General features: G+C 37.8%; 1 protein-coding gene across 1 annotated transcript in view; it reads left to right on the top strand.

The window, feature by feature from the left end:
- The window catches only part of frem2a (FRAS1 related extracellular matrix 2a), a 114,227-nt gene that overhangs the window by 69,154 nt on the left and 18,008 nt on the right, over positions 1-27,065 (top strand). The window contains 8 exon segments of the mRNA XM_020923059.2: positions 4,848-4,973; positions 7,303-7,554; positions 20,207-20,356; positions 20,731-20,940; positions 21,900-22,097; positions 23,241-23,405; positions 24,226-24,408; positions 25,836-25,966. Of these exon segments, the coding sequence (XP_020778718.2) occupies positions 4,848-4,973; positions 7,303-7,554; positions 20,207-20,356; positions 20,731-20,940; positions 21,900-22,097; positions 23,241-23,405; positions 24,226-24,408; positions 25,836-25,966 (1,415 nt within the window).

The following is a 27,065-nucleotide window of genomic DNA, read 5'->3' as shown; positions in this document are numbered from 1 at the left end:
ACTGGACCCTTACACTTTCAATTCTGTGATGAAATTGAATGTGTTTGTTGCAAACAGTTTGAGACAATTCATTTGTAGCAATTTTTCAACATTAGTTTTCCAGTGTAGCACATTTGCACTGGTCTGCCACTTCAGACTGTAATTATTACAAATTATGTGCTTAGTGAGAAATTACCAGTGCTTTCTCTGGGGCCAGCGTGTTGACTTTCACACTTTGTAGCAAAAACACTAAGTACAAACTTGGGCAGGGCACTTGTAATATTTATGAATGGATTTATAATGTATGAGTTTAGTTATTTTGTTTTCTTGTTGTTGGAGATCAGGTGATGGTGCCATTGTTTTTTCAGCACAATGAATGTTTTAAGAACTTGACCAACCTGTCTGAAACATATACTATCTGTTTTTTATTTACATTCACACACTATTGAATTTAAAATATAGTGGTTACCAAACTAAATCAAAGTCTTAAGTTGAGAGTGTGCCACAGTGCCAGAGCATGAGTTTGATTCCCAGTGTGTGTTTGGGTTCCCCATCAACCTAAAACATGCACAACAAGCTAATCCTTCAGCTTGGTGTTAATGACCAAGATCCTTAAGATGAGGAGCAGGGTACCCAGGCTCTGCACTGTGGTCACCCACTGCTTCTGACAGGTTTCACAGGATGGGTCAAATGCAGATGGCAGATTTACAATAATACCTTAACTCAATATGACTTTAACTTTATATATTCATTCAGTTTTAGAAAGTGTGTGTTTGAAAGTTATTGTCCAAGTGTCCCTACGACTGTGTGCTATTGCAGTCATGAGCCCTGATCTACACTGTGATAGCTAAAAAGAATGCTCTTTTCTGTTCCTGGATAGATTTCAAAGTGCTTTAGTTTTGATGTGTGCAGAATGTTGTGAGGGGCGGGTGCAGCTTGAGCACCCTGGGGAGCTGCAGATTGTGGGCAGTCATAAAGCCGGGTGCAGGCGAGAGGCAAAGATTGAGCCACGGAGACAACAATTAAGGCTAGAGTGTGGTGCAGCGCTGACCCCCCGCCAGGCGTAAGATTGTCTTATGTTGATGGCTCCATTGGTGAAAAGTCATCTCAGGTGCCCCAATCCCCTTCTTTACGCTGTCGAATCATCCTCTTCTATATATTTTTCCCTCATTTGTCACACTCTGGGGCTGGACTAGTTTGTCAAAAAAGTCTTTGAACTCAACATTTGCCCACTCAATCATATAGTATGGAACCTTTTAGTGCTTAAAGAAGGAAGAATGGTGATATATACTTAACAATGACACAACTATAGACAAACACAACACAAACACAACAATAGAGAAAACTTTTAAGTTAGCATAACTAAATATTATTGTGAATATAACTGACATGCAAACTAATAACATACAAGTACTTTCTTAAACTCTCTAGACCACAGGTGTCAAACATACGGCCCGGGGGCCAGATCCGGCCCTCCAAGACCTATAATCTGGCCCTCGGCTGATTTTCTTCTAAAATATTTTAATTATATTTTTTATTAAAATCGTGTAAATTTTCTGTGGTGTTTATCATAGCAGCGTCTCCAGCGTCTCTGTACGTGGCCCCTCCCACCAGAGGAGCACAAATGAAGACTTGTCTCTTTCCAAACGCTCTTAAAGGACGATCGTTTTGACTGTTGACCGTGACACCCTCATAAGAAAAATGTCCAACATGAGAAAAGTGGAGCCGAGTGCAGGATTTTCCAAGAAAAACTGACTTACTCCTATTTACATACAAGTTCATGTGAAAACATTGTGTTGAAATTTTATTTTTCTTAAAGTTTCAGGTTGTTCATAATATTATAATATTTTGTAAAAATATTTGAACTTATTGTTATTTTTAAGGTATACATACCATGAGTTTTCTGATCCGGCCCCTTTAGGATCAAAGTAGGTTGGATACGGCCCCCGGACCAAAATGAGTTTGACACCCCTGGTCTAGACAATTAGATGCGACAATATGCTAAATCCCACGAAACAAAGGGTTCACATTATTTGTTATCCATGAATTAATTAGAACAAATAACAAAAGATATTACTTTAAATTCTACTTTAAAGGTTCTATTTTACACAACATTTGCTTGTATGAGCTTTAATCCATGTTAGAATACTGTTATCTCCTCAAAATCATACCTGGAATTGTGTTATTTCATTCACACGTTTGAGTAACACTGTGTATATCTCCAAAACTCAAAATGCTCTGTGCCACCTTGTGATATCATGAAGTGGTTGTTTTCAAGTTTACAGCTACCTGTTACCTTTTGTTCAGGAGAGATGGGCAATTCCAGGGCTGAAATTATCCAAATAATTCTAGTGAAGGTGTATGGAGTATAAAAACACAGTGGAGCACTTCCTGTATCACCACATGACATCACAAGGTGGCACAAAGTGTTTTCTGTTTGAGAGTAGAACTCAGCCTAAATATGCAGGATTGTGTGTTAAAAATAAATGAAACAAAACATAACTCCAGGTATGTTTTGATGAGGAAACAACATTATAACATAGCACAAACTTTACAAAAACTGTTTTAAATTCTAAAGTGCTGTTGTAAAATAAATGGAAAGAAAACTACTTTTAAAACTGTGTACTCAACTTTTGACTGTATACATCACTTGTGGAACTCTTTGGAGAAGAAGACGAAGAAGGATTGTATGTTCTGGGGCGATCTAAATTTGAATGTAGCCGGTTAGAGTTTTTATTGGTCCCTGTGCGTCGTCAGAAAAACAGCTCCCAACATTTATTGTTTCTCTAATACCCCTAAGTTCTTCTTGTTGATAGATGATGCCTTCACTGGCCCCGAGTCTCTCTCTCAATCACATCTTTCTGTTGCCGCGGTGAAAAGGGAGAAGAGGCGCAGTCAAAAGTGAGATAGGGCTACACGGGGCTGGACCTAGTTCGCGATGCACTGAGGCTCCCAGCTGATCCGCTCTGTGGGCTGTGGTAGTGGATAGACCTGCATATGTAATTGAAACAGCGCGACATGCAGTGCTGACTGAAAAAACTTCCGGAGGGGTCTCTCTTTGAAGACAGTTGCATCAAACCTGCATAAAAAAAAGAAATAATAAAAATGTGATGGAGTTATTTTTGAATATAAATGAGCCGACCGCAGGACTGCAACTTCAATAGGTCTGCGGGGCTGGGCATCTTCTGTTGAATTATCATTTTGGCTACCAACATATTCAGTCCCCCCAGCCACTTCAGCCAGTTCAATCTTACGCCTAGTAGTGTTGTAAAAAGTCGACACCCAGATAATAATCAATAGTAAATAATAAATCACATAAATATGAGAAAGGTCTGGATCCATTTCAGAATTATAATGAGAAGGTTTTGTGTTATAAATTACATTCTGTTGTCTATGTCTATTTTTTTTATTGTGGTATCAGAATCAGTTTTGAGCATTTATCTTATTATTGAAGTCCAGTTTGACATTTGTGACTAGGTATGTAACAATATCCGAAATATCATGATATCGTATCGTCAAACGTGTCACAATAATATCGTGGGCTGTCACAATATATCCAATCACAAGTTTCTTTGCTTAAATACATCAGTAACTACATATCCCATGATTCATTTCAGTGCAGACCACATGAAGAAATATGTTTTTTACTTGAATTCTTAGGATTATGAGAGTAATAATTCACACCAAAATCTTGACAAGGTATTTTAAAAGCAACACAATGTCCCATCTTTAATTATTAACGTTTTCAACATATCACAAGAAATACCGTACCCTGAGATGTATATTGTGATTATATTCTTCTGTGAGATTTGGATATTGTTACATCCCTAGAATAAGACAGTAAATGTTGTAATGACTGGTCAAAGCATTTTATAATGTCTTGTTATTATGTATAATATCATAACATCGTGAGCCTCCCAGCCATATTGTGAGCTTTCCCACAATATCGCAATAAATATTGTACTGTGAGGTTCATACCTTGGTGATATCGCATCATGAGACTAAAATATCGTTACACCTCTGTTTGTGACATTTCTGCATAGTCCCCCTATTAATGCACTGTGCTATCATGTAAGTTTTTTTAGTAAGATTTTATCCCTGTCCAAATATAGAATCAATCTACTTAATTTCATTACAAGTCAGACATTTATTTTTGTAAAAAAAATAACTTGCTTGTTTCCATGCAGATAGTTTAACAAGTTTAATACCATACTGTGGAACATTCTAGACTGAGTAATAACATCTCCATGGAGACAAGGAGGTGGTGGACCCAATACCAAAAAAGTGACATAGTATACCTTTTAAAAGGGCCCATATTACTCTATTTTCTGATCTATGTTATAATGTTGTTTCCTCATCAAAAACATGGATTTTGTTTAATTCATACATGCTTAAAACACAATCCTGGATATTTAGTTTATTTAGTTTTTATCTCAAAATGAAAACACTCTGTTCTACCTTGTGTTGTTGGTGATACAGGAAGTGCTCCACTGTGTTTTAAACTGCACATTCACTAGAATCATTTTGGTCATTTCAGCCCTGGAATAGCCAATCTCTCCTGAACAAAAAGGGTAGCTGTTAACTTGAAAAGTATTTTTTCATAACATTTGAGCTTTGGAGATGTAGACAGCCCAATAATGTATGTGTGAATGAAACGGAACACATCTCTGGGTATGTTTTTGAGGATTTAACAACATTATAGCATGAGTAAAAGCTCACAAGAGTCAATTTTGTACAATATGGGACCTTTAAAAACTCAAATGCAACACCAAAACAAAACCGTCCTCAGTAGCCTTAATGTGGTACTTATGTGGTATAGTTTTGCTGTTTTCCATATGCTGATTTGTTTCTCTCTGTTTCATTGGCAGAGTCGACGGTGTTCTTTCCGGAGCAGAGCCACGCAGTGGAGGAGGATGTTGGAGAGCTTTTCATCCCGGTTCATCGCAGCGGAGACGTCAGCCAGGAGCTTATGGTGGTCTGCTACACTCAGCAGGGTACAGACTAGTCTTTCTCACCTCATCGCACCCACTAAGCTTCGCTATATACTCTTACATTGTCTATAAGGATCGTCCAAAGCTACTTAAAAAATGTTCTCACAAATACGTGCTTGTTTACATGTTTGCAATGGATCAAAACTGGTTTTAAAGGCACATTGTGTAACTTTTCTGGTGGAGGGTCTGTCAAATGCTTTTATCTGTGGAAATGGTATTGCTTTGTCTGGAAAGTTTCACAGTATGGTATTAAACGTTCTTCATGGAGACAAAAACAGACAAAGTTACACGTTAGATCTGTGGAGAGGCGGCCCCGCTCATAGTCACAATGCCTGTTTCTAGGTGTTTTTGAGCTATAAACCACCTATAATAGAATAAATGTAAGGTAGAACTGTTTAATGTCATATTGCGGAACATTCCAGGCAGAGCAATGACATATCTATAGAATCAAGCAGCACTATGTAACCAAAAAGTTACATAGTGCACCTTTAAAATCTGTCAAAGTTAATGCGTTTATTGTTAGTATAAATTTCTTCCCTCTACAAAGTACATCTGAAAATACTTTAAGGTCTAACTGAAAAATTCAGTTTGCGCACATGTTTTTGTAATATCTCTTGGCGTGGAGCTATCCCTCACATTTTTTTGGCTGCCAGTCAGAGCTTTTGAAATTGTTATTCAAATTGGTCGGATGCATTCGTTTTTTTTCTTTTTTTTTTTTTTTCACGAATGATGCACTTAAAATCCCCAGGTGCAAACCATTGTTTACAAATGCGCCACATCTTATCAGAACTTTTCTATTTCTGTCTATTCTTTTGCCAAGAACATCCAAAGCACTGAAGATTATTGTCACGACAACAAGTATTTTTCTTCTAGAATTGCTCCGCTGAGACTTCTGTATTAGGGCTGCACAATAAATTGCAAAAATGGTCTTATAGTTGGTGCAAAAATGTATTATTTTGGTTTAGTCTTGATTTTAACGAGGTAGTTACAGTTGTGAATTTTAATTCTGTTATAATGTTACTACCTCATCAAAAACATACCTGGAGTTGTGTTTTGTTTCATTCACACACTTTCCTAATCCTTTATTTTCGGTCTGCATGAATCTCCAAAGCTCAAAATGCTCTGTTTCATCTTGTGATGTCATGAAGTGGTAGTTTTCAAATGAACGGCTCCTTTTACACTTTTCTCAGTAGAGATTGACAATTCCAGGATTGAAATGATCCAAATGATTCTAGCGAAGATGTATGGAGTATAAACATTGAAGCACTTCCTGGATTACCACATGACATTACAAGGTGGAACAAAGTGTTTTCTGTTTGAGAGAACTAGAGACATGTTTGCGATGAGAAAACAACTTTATAATATAGATAATAGAAGATAGAAATAGCATAATATAAGCCCATTAACAGTCATATCGCACATCTCAATCTTTTCCAATATTGTGCAGCCCTATTCTATACACCTCCCACTAGTTTAGCAAAATCATTCGTTTTGTGTGCAGCGGCCATGTCCTGTCTCACATTTTGACCAAATCATATTTTATAGAGTACAGATTAACCAAATGAAGGCTCTCCTCTGATTAAGGTTAAATGACAACAGAGGACAGAGCAGGTTAATGTTTTTCGAGGCGCAGTAGGGGATGTGACTTCACACTATGTTCTGACATTAAATGAAATACAGTTCCACCTGAAAGTCACTCTACTTTTAAAGGTCACAAAAAGACATAATGGTGCATGGTGGCTTGAATTTGGATGTATTCAATAAAAGTGCACCTTATCATCCACTGTCCGTTTTGAGACAGTTTTGAGGTTTTTTTTTAATGTTTAAATGAACTCACTCACTGAATATGAAAGATATTAGTTGTCTAGAGCTTACTTATAATTGGAACATTAGTTTTATTTATCTTGTCTGAGTTAGCCTGAGTTCTGGTGTTCTCTGTCATACTGATCAATCTTGATTCAATTTTAATGAAAAACAAATTAATGTCACTTTTAATGAAGGGCTTCATGAAGAAAAGACAAGGCAAACTGAACCCTACCTGAACCCTACTCTAAACAAGTTTGCATGTGCTCCCTGTATCTGCATAGGTTTCCTTAACCACTAAAAGCAAATACTAAAGGCTCCCCTGAGGGTCATGACTCCCCTGAAAAAAAAAGATTGCAATCTCTTTCCTGGAAAATAAGTAAATAAATAAATGAGTTTAAATAAATACAAATATTTAGAGAGTCAGAACACCTTGTCTATAAGAAAAAATCTGTTGCAGTGGTCAGTTGATAGAACTTCCAAAAACTTTCTTTCTAAGATTTCTAAATATCTTCTCTCTTTTCCTTAGGTTCTGCCACTGGGACTGTCCCGACCACAGTGCTGTCGTACTCAGACTACATCTCCCGGCCTGAGGAGCACAGCAGCATGGTGCGCTTTGATAAGGGCGAGAGAGAGAAGCACTGCCGTGTGGTGGTCATTGATGACTCTCTTTATGAGGAAGACGAGAGCTTCAACCTCACCTTGTCCCTGCCTGTAGGGGGCAGACTGGGCACGCACTACTCCACCACCAAAGTCACCATTGTGGAGGACGCAGATGACGGTAAAGGACTTAAAACACTTAAATAAGTTACAATAAATCAGTAGGGCTGTAGTTGATATTCTTGGTCAGATAAATTGTATTGTGTATCGATTAATGGACTAAAATTTGGTGAGGTGTGGAAAAATAATTATATAACATATAGCACCAAAAACACTGTTTCAGAGAAGCACTACTAAACATCTTCACAAGTGAAAAAGCAGATTTAACTGTCCAGTAACTCTACCTCAGTCTAGCCCATGCTGCATACCATGCTTTCTCTCTTCTGCCGATGTGCATATAAATCTTTATATATCCTAATAATAACTGACTGATGAATCAACTAAAACGACCAAAGGACCACAAACCAACAGGTCAAGTTAAGCTTTTTCATACAAAACTCGCCTATTTATTGTGTGATCTTTAGTACGTATTCTAAATAATTTGTGCTAAAGTAACTCCACTTATAAAACATGAAAAACTGTTGGAGGTAAACATCCCCAAATATATGACTTGTTTTCATGTTATCTGTTGACATTTAACTAATCTTAATGACATTAATAACTGATGGATGAAGGAACTGTCGGCAGTGATATTTTACTTTAGAATCCTTTTGACATTTCAGATATAGAAATATAATATGTGGGTTTTTAATATGCTTATGTAGACTTTGCCTCAATGATGATGAAACTTAAACTTTGGGGGTAAATTCACAACCGTCTATTCATGTATTTCAGTCTGCTGTTATTACCGCAATTTTGAGAACCATTCAAAAGTTGTATAATTTTTTAAATCGTTAAAAGCTGTGGCATTGACCCCAATTTTTCATCTCTCTGCAACCCATGAATACTGGCAACGTATTGATCAAACATTTCAGATCCACTACACCACTTCATTAATTTCTTCCTTAACAAAAATCTACCTCCTTTTCATACCTTAATTGCCTGTACATCCCAACTAAGATCATCCAGCGTATAACCTACTTGCCTCATGTGTGTGCCCAAACCATGTAAGAAACCACTAATGAAGCCTCATGAAAAAAGCAGGTCATTTGTTGAGCATTGATTGGCATTTATAGCACATTTATTCTTAATCCTCGGCTCTAATGCTGTAAAGAGTATTTAAAGCGGGCCTTGATTCCAGTTCCATCCCCGGTGTTGTCTTAATGAGTCGTGCTTACCGCGTGTTGAGTGATCGAGATGAGAGTTGAAACAGCGTGACACCTAGTACCCTTTTTTGGCACATACTCAGGTCTAAACACTTTTACTCTGTCTAATTATACAGAAGATCATACATAAGGCCCAGTGGGGACTATAGTGTATCATGCGGCCAGTCTAAACCGCGTATGGACAAGATCGCAAACTCGATTAAAGGAATATGTAGAGATATCAGTCGGGGACATGACAGCCGCAGGGAGAGGGAGGACTCACTATACCCAATTGATTTAGTGTAGAGGCGAAATTAAATGTCCTCTCTGCTTATAAGGTTTCTGCTGCAAACGTCGTCCTGTCCTTTTAGGTGGTCCCTCTGTGAATCGTCTGCATCAACTTGGCCCCATCATTGGAATTTTTTTCTCTCACAGACTAACTTCGGTATAGCCATTAAGCTTCTCCTAGACCTGCTGTCCACACCATACCAACTAACTTTTTTATGAAGCTCTTAACAACTGGATAAAGTGACACAATCACAGTCAAAGCAGATATTAAAGGTGCACTGTGTAACTTTTCAGGTGCTGCGTTTTCTAGAATGTTCTGGTATGGCATTAAACAGATTCATCTTGCATTTACTCAATAAGATGGGTTTTTATTGACTTAAAAACTTGCATTCTTACTGTGCGTGGGCTAGCCTCGTCACAGATCTGACATGTAACTTGGTTCTATGGCATCACCTGCTGTCTTCGTAGCGATAAGTAAGTGTAATGTCATACTGTGGAACATTCTAGGCAACATGTCCATGGAGAAACGCTGGTCACGTACCCTCCATCTGAAAGGTTACACAGTGCAACATTCAAACAGAGAAACAATAAAGGCCTGTTTACATGAGAACGCTTGTAGGTAAAAACAACAAAATATTTTATCAGAAGTGCCTTTTGTTTAGACGGTGATGGCGTTTTTGGGGATTAAAAATACAAAAATCTGAAATCACCCTCCAGAGTGGAAAAGTTGAATATGCTCCATCTACACTGTCCAAGACGCAAAACTCTGGTCAGATCCGTTCACATCGTGTACACATGTACATCACATACATACAGTACACAGAAACAAACATGTCAGATCATTTCCATGTGTTGGACCTTCAAACTGCTCTGGCAGCTCTAATAAACTAGCAGGAGGTTCCCAACAAATGTACAGAATATGCAGAGATACTATTAGTGAATAGAGAAGGATCTGCAATCACCTAGAATTCTGGATATACCAGTTTGTTGCAGGCGAGCCAGACGGCTATGGACGAGACCTGGGAGAATCAGGTGATGGTGGGACAATTTTGTAGAAGGAGTAGCTGATGAAAATGTGTGGCGTGAAAACTTCCGTATGTCCAAAGATGTCCTTGTTGCTTTAAGTACAAGCATACTCAATCGAATTCCACACACTTTTGCGTCACCTTATGCACACAGATTTCCTCCCGAAAAAGCTTGTCTAATCACGGAATAAAAAGTGAAGACACGACGCCACTTTTGGATCTTCTGTTTCAGACCGTCATCATATAAATGTAGCCTAAGACAAAGACACAGGCATTAAAACCTGGTTAAAAGAAACAGGAAATCTAAATTCTCCTCTATATGTTAATCCATTCTTTTACTATTACCTTAAACCCTCTTTTTGGTCTTCCCACTGCAAACTATAGTCTTTCATTGGTTTGAGAGAGAAAAAAATCTAGCACAGTTACATTAGCAATTAACATTTTTTTATCATTTGAATGGTTGAGTTCTCAAAAATATCTATGAACAGGAAGCTGAAATTAATAGATTGTGTTCACGTCGTTTCAGATTTAGAATTTTGGTGTGACAAGGTCTCAAATGGAAAATTCACATTGAACCAGATTATTATTCGGTCCACAAAATTGCCTTGTGGCTTTAAGCTTTTTCATCTGGCTTTGTGATTGAATAACTCCACCACTTTTTACCTTAAAAAAATCCCCAAAACTTAATTTCTGCTAATAGAGAAATTGTGTTAATATTGTCATGTATATTGAACAAATATTTACAGAGATAACCACCATAACCATAAAGCACAACAAAATAGGTCTATCTGCAATATGGTGGTTAAGGGAAATTCTGACCTGCCCTCCATTTTGATTTTAAACTATGAGAACCCAACTCATCCCACTGATTCAGCCCCCTGTGTATAATTTTGACCTTATCTCCGACACATAGATTTGTCACTGTGATGTACTTGTTTCTAATCTCATCCATCCTTGCCACTCGCAATACAAACCACACCTCTTTTCTTACATTTTCCTTGTAAAACTTGCGCAGGTGTGAACAGTCAGTAAGAAGTCTGATTACTCACATTAGATGTAACTGTTTTATAGATAATCTGATAACCCCAGAAATCAGACAGGGGTCAGATTTTTTACCGTGCATTAAAACACACATCTAAAATTGAGCTGTCCATCCAATACTAGGTATAAGACACTCTCGTTAAACTCTTGAGGCGTCCTCTGATCCAAAGGGTGAAAGTTCAAATTCCGCTCCATGCATAACCATTGTTGGTAGAGCAGTCACATCCACTGGCCCACAGGTTGGCAGTGCAATTCCAGCTCCTGCAGATGAATACTGTTGTTGGGAAAGACACTTAACCCCTTTGCTCTCAATGTCTATGTGTGCTGGTGTATGAATGTTGAGTGACTTCAAGGCAGAATAGCATTATATTAATGTGACCAGTTACCATTTATTTACTATTTTATATCTATAGCAATTCTGTCTTTTTCTATGCGCCAACTAAACCCTAAACATCACAGATTCTAATATGAAGAAAGTGAGATACATAGTTTATAAGCAAAGTGTGATTGCAGCGGTCAGGAGAACCGTTCATTCTCATTTATAAAAAACGAAAAGCTATAAGCTTGCTATTCACTTTGGTTCATGTTTGAATGCTGTTTTCTGACCATCAATTGGCAAATGATAAACATAATGCTGAAAGTTAATGATTGCTTTCATCGTGCAGAGACATTACTTGAGTGTGATCGATTTCCCTCTTCCAAAATGCAGTTGAATTTTCTTGCATAGCGTATGTGTCTGCAAGTTAAATCTGTACCTCAAAGAGAAAGGAAGCTCCTTGCCAGTCCAGTAAAATCCCCTTTTCTCTTGATCTTCTATCTAATTGTCACCCCCATTAGAAAAGATCGGGCTTTGACTTTAGAGATGACAGTCTGACAAATAATAATATGACAACTTACTAAGGAGGACTCACTTAGGGTTACAAAACAATAATGCCGCGTCAAATAGGAAAAGCACATTGTGTCATCGTGGGGCTACTTAACAAGCCTCCTGACATGCTGTCAGATAGTTAGTAAATTGTCAGAAGACTTGAGTCGTGGTGTGCAGTTCAAAGGGATGGAAATGTGTTTGTGGAACTCCAGAGAGATGATGTGTCATTTTTAGCCTCCCGGAGGAGAGCAAGGAGTCAGAAACAGCTCTAATACCTGCAGCAGACAGCCACACTGCAGTCTGCTCTCGACCCTGACTCACTCTTGATAAATGGTCTTCAAAACAGTAGCCACAAACTGTTTACTACTGTGAAGGCAAACGCAAAGATGGGGCGCAAATCAAACATCAAATCAAACATCAAAGTTAAGTGCGTTGGAAATGTCCAAGAAGGGCTATATGCACTCCACCTCAAGGTAAGAGTCAAGTGCAGCCTATTGGTGTGGCAGAGAATAGTGCTATTCCGGTGTGCTATTGGTGTGGGAAAGAACGGTGCTAAAAAATTACTAAAACAAGTGCAATTCTTATTCTGAAATTGGCACGGGTTCAAGTTCACTGACTGGTTTGTGTTCACTTTCATTGTGATAACAAGTTTTATATATTAAAAAAAATCCTACCACTATACCCTTATTTGTTCAAATGTAGTGGTTAAAGGGCCTGTGCCTTCAGTTTCAGGAAACCGCCTTTTACTTAACACAGCATAAGGTAAATGCAGCTTTGAGAGATATGAGATTTAAGAAACTTAAAAAATAGGCTGAACAATATTGACTTTTACAAGGCCATTTTATCCAGTAAAGATGAGAAATATGTGGCTACAGCTCCCTATGACTATCCCAGACGTTTGTTTCTGTCATTGTTCTACACGAGAGTGAGAGAAAGGACTAAGTGGGTGGGGATAACAATTCATTATGAAACTCATGGTTCAAAACTGTTTACAAGCCCTTTTAATATAGAAAGCTTACGTCTCTCCAGCTTAATATTTCATATTCTTATCAACAACTTACTACTACCCAGTCAATTCATTTTTATATTTTGTGCCCATAAATACATTGTTTTTTTCATCTTATCTTATCTTAAAATGAATTAAATGCCTCTATCTCACCTCTCATCTTGTATCGGCCTTGGTGTTTTATAACCAAAATTGAAAGCATCAGAAAATACTGTACTCAGCCACTAGGAGGATACACACACTCCAGTCACAAAGAGCAGTCCACTTTTGGCCCTGACATCCAGAGGAAAATGACCAATAAAAGTAACCACAAACTGTTTACCCAAACTCATAGATGGACTTTTAAATTTGACATCAAAGTAAAGTGCACTTGAGGAGTTCAGGAGTGACTATTAGTCCTCTCTGGTCCTGTTTTCCCCTCCCCCGGGGTCAAAGTCAAGTTCACCACTTGCTCTCCTCCATCTCCTCCTCCTCTCCTCTCACTTTAGCAGAAAAAGGCCCAGGGGTGTCAGCTCTAGATTTAGTACTTTATCAGATTACACTGTATAGTAGTCTGTCTGCCTGGGAGTTGTGCTCTGCTTGGCTGCACTCCGACTGACATCTCCTTGTCCCTGTACCAAGGACACAGGACACATGCTCCATCCCTGTATATATAGTGTAACGCACATGGTCAAATACTGTTCCTCTTAAAATGCAGAAATGCTAATGTGAAACCCCCATGATTTAAAGCTTATTCCCAAAGCATCATAAATCTACAGTACATGAATATAATGAATTATATGACTTTTATGTGGGCTGATGTTTTTATCCTATACACTGTCTATACTGTATGCACTGTTTGATATGAATATTTACTATTGCTAAATAAGTCATTTGAAGCTTGCCCCAATTTGACATACTTTATAGTGTATGTGTTAATCTCTTATAATTCACTGTGAAATAGATGCATAATATGTGATATAGCATAATCACCCAAGGCATCATTAGTATGGATTCATGTATGTATATCCAATTATAGGTGTTTAGCGATAGAAATATGTGTAATAACTTAATTGAATATATTACAATAAATTAATCTATTATTGTAGCAAATCATTGCAAGGAAATTAAATGCAGTTTGTGATGTACTTTCTAGTTCAATAATTAAAAATATCCACCACATCCAATCAAAATACACATAGACACAATTAATCACTACCATTTCATCCTCTAAGCACAGTCGAGGAACTACCGACTCTAGGGTTAAGACAAGGCTTTGAATAACCACCAACTTGTCATAAGATTGACAAATGGCTACTTCACATGCATGCTGAAAATCTTATCATTATCTGATGTCTGGAGTTGTCAAATTATTAAAATCCATATAAACAGCATTGCCTTATATGAATAATCTTGTATCAAATAATGTAGCAAAGATAAAAATGTAAAATACTGTATTGCAGTATTTGAAGTATGGTATTAAACCTTTCTGTCTTCATAGAGACCAAACTAGATCCAGTTATAGATCAAATCTGTGGACTATCAGAATGCCTGTTTTTCTAGGTTGAGTTGTTTGTTGTCGTACTTAATGTTTAATGTTGTATTGTGGAACAGTCCAGGCAGAGCAATGACATATCCATAGAAACAAGTGGGTGATGGACTCTCCACCTGAAAAGTTACGCCAAACACTTAAATAACATCATTATCTCTTTCAAGATGTTCACTTGGTCTTCCAATATCATTTCCAGTGGCGGCTTGTGGTATAATTTTTTTGAATGGCGCCTAGGCCAAAATGATAAATATAAGTATTATATATCGGCTATGTAGTATCTATCTATTAATGCAAAGTCTGTCTGTGTCTCCTCCTTTTGGTTTGTTCCACGTTTGTTTGTCTGTTCCAAGAATAACTCTAGAATACAGAATTCTTGATCACCTTGAGTCCCGGCGGCGGCAGCAAGTGCCCTGGGTCTCGGCGGTGGCAGCGAGTGCCCTGGGACCTGGCAGCGGGTCTGTGATTCCACTGCTTTGGGTCTCATGAGCAGTGTCTCTCTCTCACGGTCTCCTGTGTGGAGGTTTAGGCAAAAGTAGTTAGCCGTCGCTAGCCAGTGTGTGAATCAAAATAAGAGCCATAGGATTTCATCGTAGCCAATGCACTCATTCCAGCTTAATGCTTCTTTTCTTGCTTGGCACAAGGGTCCCGCTGAAGAGAAGACATATTATTCCCTAAAACATGTTCCTCAAATGCATTTTGACTTGAAGTTGAATGAGCCATAATTCCTATAGCACACAGCTCTGTTGTTATCCATTCTTTAGCCTGTAGCAGTAACATGCAGTCAGTGGAGAGTTGGGGCTGGGTGGGAGAGAGCTAACCACAATCACAATAAGTCAGGTTTGTGATAAACATTTATGAATCACTTGATTTGAATATGCCCCAAACTGCGCCCTCCAAGACGTACGTCAGGGCTGCAATATAAAGTATTGGGCAGAAGCAACATACTGAAGTCAAATTTTCTCAAAACGTCGATCTCTATCAACTCCATTGAGTTCGTTCTGGCCCAGTGAACTCAATGTGCAAACAGATGAATTAAATAAAGTGATAGAGCACATTTAACATGATAAAAATATGTCTGCAGATATACATTCAAGTTTTAAACAAAAAAACATCTAGCGTAATACAAAATAACGACTTTCTAATGTTTTAAATCTAGGTCAAGTTAGAGAGTGCAGGGCACTTGCACCCTCTGTTGACTAGCCACCACTGATCATTTCCAAAAAAAAAAGATCAGTGTGTTGTTTACACATACAGTGACATGTTTCAGATGTCTTGTGCATGCTCATTTCCGTATCTCAATAACTTCTTTAATCCAACGTTTGTGTGCTATTGAGATGGAGGTCCATAAACACAAACCTTGGATTAAGGAGGCTATTGAAACCCAGACACGAGCCCACAGGACAGTAAACAGGGACAAAGGGGCCTATCAACTTTCAAGGACCTGGGATGCTGTCCTGGAAAAGACGGACTGCAGATGGCGCTATTTCCCTAATAGCACCATCTGCAGGGAGGAGAATGGAACCAAAATCTGTGTAAATCAGCCACAAGACACATCACTGTAACATCTCGTGACCCTTTCGAAGAAGGATGCAGAAACTAAGCATCTGAAACATGTCAAGTTATATGTAAACAGCACTGTCAGTCAGGAAAAAAAACTTTTTTTTGGAAAACATCATTATCTAACTCCAGTTATCAGACTGTTCATGCAAATTTGCCCATAAAATCATTCATATTTGCTTTCTAGTTTATAATATGCTTTGATGATTGAAATATGCAATTTTTATGTATGTTATTTTTCAGTGAGTATTGATTTTCAATCAATCAGTTATGATCAATTAGTATTTAGGTATCATATTTCGTGACAGTCTTAGTATATACATATGGTTCCTTAATAGCAGTGGTGGAAGAAGTATTCAGTTTTGCTCAGTTAAATATTTTTTACTTTTCAGTCCAGTTCAAAAATGTAGTGGAGTAGAAAGTACAGATATCTTCTCTCAAATATAGTGAAGTAAAAGTAAAAGTACAGATACCTAAAATGTATACTTAAGTACAGTACTTCTTCATTATGTTCCACCACAGCTTAATGGCTACATGAGCAAACAAGCTTTTACATCCCTCTTTACACATTCCAACCTGCAGCCTTCCGTGTTTCATCCAAAGCACCATGTGACGTTTAATGTTTTTCCACTCAAGTTAAATAAGCACCTTCGCCTATAACAGGAGTAGAGAAATGCTTGGTCTGAAATTACTGTGCGGAGGATAAAAGCTGCAGAAGGGAGCATCACTTAGGTCTTGTTAGTCACATCCTTCTCCAGCCGTGCTTGGAGGACAGCTGAGAATGGTCTGTAAACTGTATTTAACCACACACTGAAACACAAATGGCTGCTCGCTACTCACACAAACACGCACATTCAGTAATTATCACGATTTGGCTTCGCACCTTAACAGCCCTCACATGCTGCTAAGTGCTAAAGCTAAGTGGTGAATATGCGCTGCCCCCGGAGGTAGAAAGGAGGATGCACTCAAAGATGTAGCCAGGACAGGTGCTGACATGCAGGGTGGTGCTGGTTTCCTGTTTGAGTTTGAAATAATGGGTCAGAGACAGTGGGGTATTGTAACTACATAGTTTTGAAGGAGCAAGCACTTTTATTTGTAAAGCTTGTTTTAATTGAAAGTTTTAGGAATTTATAAGATGATGAGCAAAAAAAGATTATAATTGCAAAATCCCACAGAGTGGTAGTGGTAGTTGTGACGGTGCTTTAAGTAGTAGTATTTAAACAGTATGGTGGGCAATAAAAAATCTTATTGTGATATAGTATAATCTTTTTGTTATTCTAATGGTACTTCATACTGTAACACCGACAGACTTTGCTTCTATAGTGGAAACATTAAATACAGTTATACCTGGTATTTTCATTAGGCAGTAAGAAAAGAGTTAGTAACAGTATTTTATGCAACAACTGCAGTAATAAAAGCAGTGGTAGCAGAATGCTTTGAGGCTATAGATACTGTATATGACACACTCATTGTGAGATAGGACCAGTGACTTGATAGAGGATACAAGGTTTTTGCTTTTCATAAAACAAATATGTATTTTACTACTTACCTTCGTATTGCAGCTCGCAGTGACTGGGTTTTACTAAACAGAAACATTAGAAACTTATTTCACCTCCATTGCACTTTACATCATGTACTGTACTTGCTGTATTCATGTTACCTTTAAAGACATACATTAAGATAATAAACATGTACACTCAATAACAATCACTACTGAACAATACAGAGCAGCCCACACAGTGTTAGGAGGGGATTGGTCAGACGTGCCTATGTTTTTCCTCCTACACAATTGTTATACTTGAGAGTTAATATCACATTTGCATCACAGTCTTTCTTTACATGTTCTACGTGAGGCTAAAGCTAAGCGAGGGGGAGTAGAACAGTAACAGGTCGGAGACAGGGAGAGGAGGGCACAGGCGGATCTGGATGTGTCAGATTTACTCAACAGCTTTGGGTGTCAATCAATCAAGTCAAAACACAACTTCGGTGATCTGTCTTTCCTTCAGGCTGTCTACGGCCTAGTGTGCAGTGATTTGCATATTGATAGATTTTTTTTATATATATATCTGCAATATTCCTAGTTTGGAACTGGCACATGTCACAAGCATCACTAAGACTGCAACGGTCTGTTACGCATAAGTAAAATATTGCATCAGTGTATTTAAAGATCTGTTATGTTATTGAAATGATACACAAGTAGAATAAACTATTCAAAATATGCACAGAATTTGATTTGATTTGATTAATATTTCAAGTGAGACACAATAATCCTCTTATTTCTTAATCCACTAAAAACAAACCACTTGTTATTTTAAGGAGCTAGGTACAGTAATTGTTAGTCTTTTTTTCAAGGTAAAAAGATAATAATGATTGAGATTTGAAGTAGTGTTGTCACAATAGGAAAAATGAAAATAATAACTCTTAATACTCAATATTATATTCAGTTTCTCAATAGAATGTAATTGTCAAGATAATTGTAGTTTATGTTATATTACCATGGTGTGCTGTCTGGTTCTAATATAATATAGACCGTTCTAAAACTAATCAGGAAAAGATTATTTATTATTTTCAATACTGACACCTACTCAAATGAGTATCGAGTTTCAATACTAGTTTTAGTTTTGATTAATGTCTGGGTGTGTTTCTGACAACCCTACTCAAATGTTGATTACTGAATATTTGGAAAATTTTGGCAATAAAAAAACAAAAAACAAAGAATAACCCTATAATTTGTTCAAATACTCAAACTCCATAGCTGCCTCAAATATTATATAATTAAGATTTATTTGTCCTTTTATTCCATCACTAAAATAAATGCGCTATTTCTGTATTATATGTCTCACTTTATACAAAGAGCTTAAAACAGTCGCAGAATGACTTTTATTTTTGTCAGTTGTTTGGGCTCGGTGGAGAGAGAGTATGAAGTTGTCAAATCCACATTGGCCTGCTTTCTCTTTGCTGCCTCAGGAAACAATGCCAGTTCAAACAAGCCTTTGAGCCGTCTATGGGGCCGCTTTCTCTCACTATACACACACGCACGCACACACACACACATACACACGCACGCACAAACACACACACGCGCACACACATAGGATATATAGGCTGAAATCCACGCTTTGTTTTGCTCTGCTTTCCAAAGTACTTAGAGCAGTTCCTGTCCTGAAGAATGATAACAATGAAGGAGGGACAGGGGCCAGAAGGGGGCAGTAGAGAGGTCAAAGGTCACCTCCTCCCTGGTTTAATTCAGACTAATGGACTGTCTCAGGGTCGACCTCTGTGTGTGTGGCAGCTGCTCGAACAAATGAGAGATGTCCAAGTTCAGGTGCACATAAGGACACGCAGACAGGGAGTTTGAGGAAGAGGAAGATGGTTGGTGTATTGTTGGAGTTTCTAATGGAGGTTTAGCGCCAACATAAGTGATTGGCAGTGCTTTGACAGCAGGGATAGACAGGAGCAAGGTCACTGCCTGTTTACTTACAAGGCAGCCAGTAACATGCTTGTATATCAGTCATCATTTGTTTTCAGAAAGTACTATCAAAGTCTCTGTTTTTATGTTATATACATATATATGCTTGTTATATATTTTTGCTATATTTTCAAGCTACAGAGGCTATTTCAATACTAGGCCTGATACCCAACACGGAGTTGACAATGAAAGACAACAATACAACAATATAACTCAATACAATAGAATACAATACAACAATACAAAAAAAAGATATATTGATGTACTATCCTTGCCATCTCCGTAGTCACAAATGTATACAATATAATATAATGACATTTCTAACACAAACTCATTTTAATATTTTACCTGCTCAAATTTCTATTTTAGACTACTCATTTTAGTATAGAAGTGTAGGGTCTGCCTATTAATTTTGATAACCTATTTGAGTGTTGCACATAATTACTGTCAAACAGAGCAATGTCTTCTGTTGTATTCCTGTGCTTTATATTGACCGAATATTTCATTTGACCGTTAAGTAATTCAGTTTTCTAATTTTAATGTTAAGACTTTGTATAACTGAAAATATATTTTTGTCCTCATAAAATTATACAGGTATGTTGGTGTTTACGTAAGATTTAAATAGTTTGTTATTTTAAAACTTGTATAATATTATTCTTATGCAGTATTTATTCCTTCTCACATTTTGTTCTTATAGACTTCAGAGTTTTTATTATCTTCTTCTGTTTCTATTTGCTTTTGCAGCTCCTGTGTTTTACTTCGGGGAGGTGGAGTACCGTGTGGATGAGAGTGCTGGACACGTGGAGGTCAAAGTGTGGAGGACTGGAACAGACCTGTCCAAAATTGGGACAGTCACTGTCCGCTCCCGCAAATCTGAGCCTGTCTCTGCTGAGGGTAAGCTGTTTATTGAAACATCAAAAAGTAAATCTCTTATATTCAAATACATTTTTATGGCTCAAAAATACCTTGGAAAAACATAAATTTTTAGTTAAGCGGGTTTACCTCTTCACAGATCTGATGTGTAACTTGGCTTGGTGGTGTCACCTGCTTCGTTTTATCAACCCATCTCAATCAATCAGTATTTACAGTATTTATAGAGCTCTTTACAACACAGTGATTTTTTTATGTCATACAGACATTACAGACAAATCAGTAGTATCTCCAAGCAGGTGGCAGACCATCCACCAGAAAAGTAGTTTCAATGTCTACATCATGGCCTGCATTGTCATATTATGTCTTAATTTACACTGAACTGTTTAAACTTGCAGCTGGAGTGGACTACGTGGGCATCAGCCGTAACCTGGACTTTGCCCCCGGCGTGAGCATGCAGACCTTCAGAGTGACCATCCTGGATGACCTGGGCCAGCCTGAGCTAGAGGGGCCGGAGAGGTTTGACCTGGTGCTGCGGATGCCTGTGAACGGGGTGCTGGGGGAGCCCGCCAAAGCCACTGTGTTCATCAATGACTCTGTGTCTGACTGTGAGGAAATTTGTGTACTTTCCTGATACTTTTTATACTTGATTCTGTAGCAGCATTGCAGTATTTTTATATTAACATTTTCATGAGGCTTACGAAGGTTTAATTTTTGCACTGGTACCAGAGGTGTGGTGTTACGGCCCAGCTCTGTTAGGGTCAGAGAGGTAACGAAAACCAAGATGGAAAAATGGTAAAATAAAGTACTAATTTAATGTACAGGATTGTAAAAAGTAATCTTAAAAAATATTTAAAATATGTACACAAATGTATAAAGAAAATAACCTAAACTAAGAAAACAAAATAACAGGTTTAACAGATACAAGTTTTGGCATCACGTAGGCCTACTGAAAACGAAAATAAACACGAGTCACATAAAGCTACAAACAGAATCAAGTGACAAAATAACAAGAGACACAAAAACTGAACTAAAATAAACTAGTGTCTCAAACACACAACATTAGACAAACAAAAGGCTTGCACCCCAGAATGGCAGGGGTCCTTAAATACAGGGTTGGCTTGCACCAATCAAAGACGAGAGCAGCAGGAAGCCTGCACCAATCAGGGGCGGTGCTTGAAAGCAGTTCACCTATCACATGTGATAGGTCACAGCAGATTTACATGTGTGGAAAAAACACAGACTACACACACACCACAAGAGAAGAGGATCTCAGTACCAGGTGTTGTCTCAGTTAGGGCATATCTGGTATAAAATCTATTCTGAATCATTCTGAAAATCTTTATGTACTCAGAAGCAGATCATTCATTTTGGTGACTCCCCAAGATAGAAAAAAAATAAGAAAGTAAAGAAACAATAATGATGAGAAAAAACATTCAAATTAATTAGTGTTATGTAGCACCATTATACTTTCAAAACCCATCTTTCATTTTTACAGATTAAGTCAATAGAAAAGTCGATCTGTTGCAACACTGACACTTCTTCAACACTCATATTTCCTGCTCAGTGCCAAAGGTGCAGTTTCGTGAGGTGCTATACTCTGGGGAGGAGAGCGATGGTCAGATTTCGGCGATGGTTTACCGAAGTGGAGACATTCGGCACAAGTCCACTGTCCGCTGCTACACCAGACAGGGCTCAGCTCAGGTCGGATCGGACTTTGAAGAGCTCCCCAACACGGACGCATCTATTATCACCTTCCTCCCAGGTAATCTCACACAAACACTTCTTCTGTTCCTCCAGCATCTTGAAACTTGACACTGGTTTAATTAAAGGAACTGCTCTCCTGAGAATTGTCACCTTTTTTGCCATATCCACAGTTTGACAAAGTAGCAAATTGCCTGCTGTGCTGTCACTCTGTATGTACGCAAACAACCTCCCAAATCTCTGAAGGAGCTGATTAAGTGAAGAATATATAAATGAAATTATAATGAAGTAGCTGATTTCTGTTATATTGCACTGATTGAAAGATAGTTCCTGGCAGCTTTTAAAGCAAGGTATTATTAGGTGTTTTTATCTTCTGCAGACAGCTTTGTATCAGTTTTGTTGTATTTTCACAAGAATCTTCTAAACTAAAAAATCAAAGTCAATCTGATCTTTATATAAGCGATTAGTCCATAATCTCAGTATACCAAACCAAAAATGGCACTTGGGTGACAGTACCTCAGTTGGTAGAGCTTTTGAGTGCCTTGAAGGTGGAAAAGCACTATGTAAAATATGTCCATTTAACAATATTATTTTATCTACCACCCACCATAATTAAAGGATATAGGTCTACATGTTTTGTGATGTCATCTAAAACTCCATGAACTGTAATTCTCATGTAGGAGCCATGCCGTTTTGGTAACTACAAGCATAATTTGGAGCATTCTTTGTAAACCCAGGAGAAGGTTGAGTATGAAAATCCCAGTAGTTCAGCAGCAGTTTTTGAAAGACTCAGCCATGCAATGTTCAAAGTCACTTAAATCCTCTTTCTCCTTTTTGATGCTCGATTTGAACTTCTGAAAGCTGTCCTCACCACTTTTATAAGCTTTAAAGCATGGGGCTGGATGATTAGCTATTGTGCCGTACAGCAATTAAACAAGTATACCTATTGCAATCTATTTATTTATGCTTGTTTGAAAAGATTACATGTACATGCTGCAATTTTACTTCGAACTTATTTGGATTAAGTGAATAGTTAACACCTTGTTTATAAATCATACATCAATACTTTAACTTGCATACTGCTAAAACGTCCTCTATGCTACATTGGTTAATGGGATACAGGTAAAAAATGCATTAAGACAAAATACATTCACACATAAAACAATGCATAGGTGAGAGTAATTTGACTAACTTGTGTTCACAGGGGAGGCGGAGAAGCCGTGCGTGCTGTCCTTGGTGGATGACTCGCTGTACGAGGAGGGGGAGGAGCTACGCCTGGTCCTCGGCAGTCCCAAGAGCGACTCTCAGTTTGGCGCATCTGTGGGAGATCTGAACGAGACTCTGGTTAAAATCAAGGACACTGCCGACAGTATGAACATAGTATTATAGTCATTTACATTGTAATCTTCTCTGGGTGGGAGCACACTAGAGAAAGCCCCTAAAGCACAGTTCAGTTGAGGTGGGCCAAAGCACGACCTAGATGCTCATGTGCACACCCGCAAACACACACACATCCACATATACACATACACACATGCACACACACGATTGTCATATAGCGAGCCCATGTGAGCTGATGTTCCTTTTTACAGAAAACAAGTGAATCAGCTCTAAAGAACTGATGGCTGATGGTCCGTGTTAATCTTATAATTTATAAAGACTGTGGACAGTGTCAGAAGTTTTGCAGCCTCTCATATCTTGTTTCCCCCACTGCTACACACTGTTGTTTATTCCAAAAACCTGACGCGCTTTACATCATGACTCATATCTGTCTCACAATATTTCAGATATTTTTTGCCACTGAGTTTACTTTCTCTGCCGCAACGCTAGATGTAAACAAACAGCGCTTTATGATGACATCACAGGACCAAAGCTCGGTTCGTTTGTGCAGAACCCTCAGTAATTGTACCTAGACACAACATGGCTCAAAAAGCCCTGTGTGAGCGCGGCCTCTATTCTACAGAATAATTCATACACATTATGCTTTATTCTACTAGAGGTGATATCTGAAATTGGTAGTAGCTAAAGTACAAAGATGCAAAATCCAGTAATGTAACTATTAACATAATCACTTGGTAATTGTCTTATTTTGGCACTACTGTGTGAAAAAATAATGCATGCTTTTTAGTTGTTTACAGTGGTTTTATTTTCAAATACATCACCTCTGTTAATGTGTCTCTGTCCTTTAGAGCCCATTATCCGCTTCTCTGAGACCAAGTTCAGTGTGAGTGAGCCGAAGGAGGCGGGGTCTGTTGCCACGGTGCAGGTCCCTGTGGTGCGCCTGGGAGACACCTCTAAAGTGTCGGTGGTCCGGGTGCACACCAAAGACGGGTCAGCGGTCTCTGGAGAGGACTACCACCCCGTTTCTCAAGGTGAAGCCCTTTATTTTACAGCTGACATGACATACTTCTATGGGTCACTTTAACACTACAATACACTACTTTCAGAAAGATCAGAGCTGTAGAAAGCAGCATGCGCTACGGGGCACTGGATTGTACACTAAGACCAATTTAAACTATTGAAGAATCTGTTCCAACTTCATAGCAAGTGCTGCCTTTTCAAACACTTGGATTCCATTGAGCATAAACCAGCAAATGGAGGTCTCTAACATCTGATTATGTAGTTCATGATGTATTTCATGAGATGCTATTTATATTTTAATTAGCGATAACTCACAATCACCTATATAAAATGCTTATTTCACTGTATTGGATACGTGTTTTAATTATGTCTAAATCAAAACAAACCAAGGTCTTTCTACACTGAGGGATGATTATACAGTATCATTTTGGGTATAGTTTTAATTGCATGTGTTATGTAATAAGAATGGATGAATACAACAGTTCACATTTCCAAAGAAGAATAACGACCCAAGACTCTCCTGTATATAATCAGCAAAACAGGTACCACTGTTTGAGAAGCACTACTCTATGACAATGTCTTATTTTGATACATTTATGTATTGCTTATGTCTGACTCACAGCTGGTATCTTATAATAAATGCATAAAAAAACATGTACGTAAATAATAAATGTTTGGACTTTTAAAGAACATCACCTGTGGTCTGCAGCTCAGCAGGATCCATTGTTTACTGTACAAAGAAATCTCTCCTGCAGCTTTGGCACGCCTCATAGGTAAAGCTGAGTGCTTCATATAGTTTTATATTAATGAAATTCTTAAAGTTAATGATGAGAGAAAGAATGTATTTGGGACAAGACATTGATTGCCAATTTCATCCCCAAATGGGTAAAAGGTAATTTTCTCAATATAGTCCATCAGAGACTCTTGCAGATTTTAATTGAATTTCAACTTTTCCCAACGCTTTGTCAGCATGGTAAAAACCAGTCTTGCTGCCACTTTAAGCACCTTTCTTTGCTTAATCATGGCTTGAAATATTTATAAGCATATATTCAAATGTTATGTGCCTATCCACCGTTCAGACAGTGCAAATTTTAAATCACACAGCCTTGAAATTCTCATTTGGTTTGATATTTTCTCGGGCCAAGGCATATTTCTAATGCAAAAGAATATAATGGAGCTATTGCACCTTTGGCAGTTTGTAAAAAGAAACCCATGAAAGCTTTTAGCAAACTGTGTATTCACCTGGACCAATAAAATACAGACTCTAATAAGTGGTGCAGCTTTACATTTTTATCAAAGTCTCCCCTCATTTCGAGAAAGATGACTCAAAAAGTCATCGGACTTATCACAAATTCAAATGAGCTTTGCGAGGCGGCCTTGTGTTGGCTGGATTTACATTTAAAACAGTTTGGCTTGTGTGTGCGTCTTGCGTGTTCAGACGTGGAGTTCAAACAGGGTGAGACGGAGCATGTGGTGGAGGTGGAGGTCCTCTTTGACGGAGTGAGGGAGATGAGGGAGGCCTTCACTCTACACCTGAAGCCAGATGACAACATGGTGGCCGAAACTCAGGTCAGATATCAATATACAAATAAATACAATTGTACAGTGAAATTACAGCCAGGACTTTGTATGCATACATATCAAAATATGTTTCATAAGTTATTTATAATTCAGAATGTATTATTTCATTTATTTACTAAGGTTTAGCTACTTTTTTAAAATTAAAAAACAAGTAAACAATTAAACAACAATTAAAGAACAAGTAAACAAGTAAACAATACAGATTAGATGAAACAATACATACATTGTTTAAAAAGGTACTGAAAAAGCATACTCATACTCTGATTTCTTCTTCCAAGAGCTGTATACTTAGAACGCTTTTTTGTTTCACTACATGTTTTATCTCAAAATGGTATATATTGTATTTCATTTTCAAATTAGTATTTGTTTTGTGCCCATTGAGTTATGTATAATGGTAGTATTATTTCAAGAAATTGATGGGCTTTCAAAATAAAATAATTTTGCTATTAATATTACTGCTTTTACTAGGCTACTTCCACTACTGCTAGTACTATACTATATATATTTCCTAGGCATAAAAATGAGGTCTACTCTCACTTGATAGAATGTATCTCTCTGATAAAAGTCAAATTTTAAAAAAATCTAAGTTTAACAACAGGGTACCAAGAATGTATTGCTCTTGACTCAACTTATCTCATTTGCAATGTATCACATTTATTTATCGAAATAATGTGTATTTTTAGTACCCAAATAAATAAACACCCTTGCATAGTGTCTAGCAGAGCTGCAACTAGAAAATTCTGAAACACCACTGCAAAGTGTGTGGCTGTTTCCAGTGAGAATTCCCTCATAACTGAAAAGTATACCTGCCGCTGACACCACTGTGAAGTGATAGGAAAAGTTTTGTATGGTTTTATCAACCCATATTTATCGAGGTCAGGTCCTCTGAGAGCTGGGATCTGGTTTATAGGAGTGTCCTAGACCAGACAACAGCAGCACTTTACCACTGCCAAAGAGGGATAAAAACATTTGACATAAATAATAGATAACCTTAGGAAAACTGTAAGACCAAGAGCAAATGTGAAGAATAAAGGCAGTTGTAAACAGACTGTGAAGGTAAAAAAAAAAAAGTTTAACTAAATGAAAA

This window comes from Boleophthalmus pectinirostris, unplaced genomic scaffold, assembly GCF_026225935.1.
Source record: "Boleophthalmus pectinirostris isolate CB_2022bp ecotype Guang Dong unplaced genomic scaffold, ASM2622593v1 HiC_scaffold_12, whole genome shotgun sequence".
Lineage (NCBI taxonomy): Eukaryota > Metazoa > Chordata > Actinopteri > Gobiiformes > Gobiidae > Boleophthalmus > Boleophthalmus pectinirostris.
This window is presented reverse-complemented; position numbering and strand designations above follow the sequence as displayed.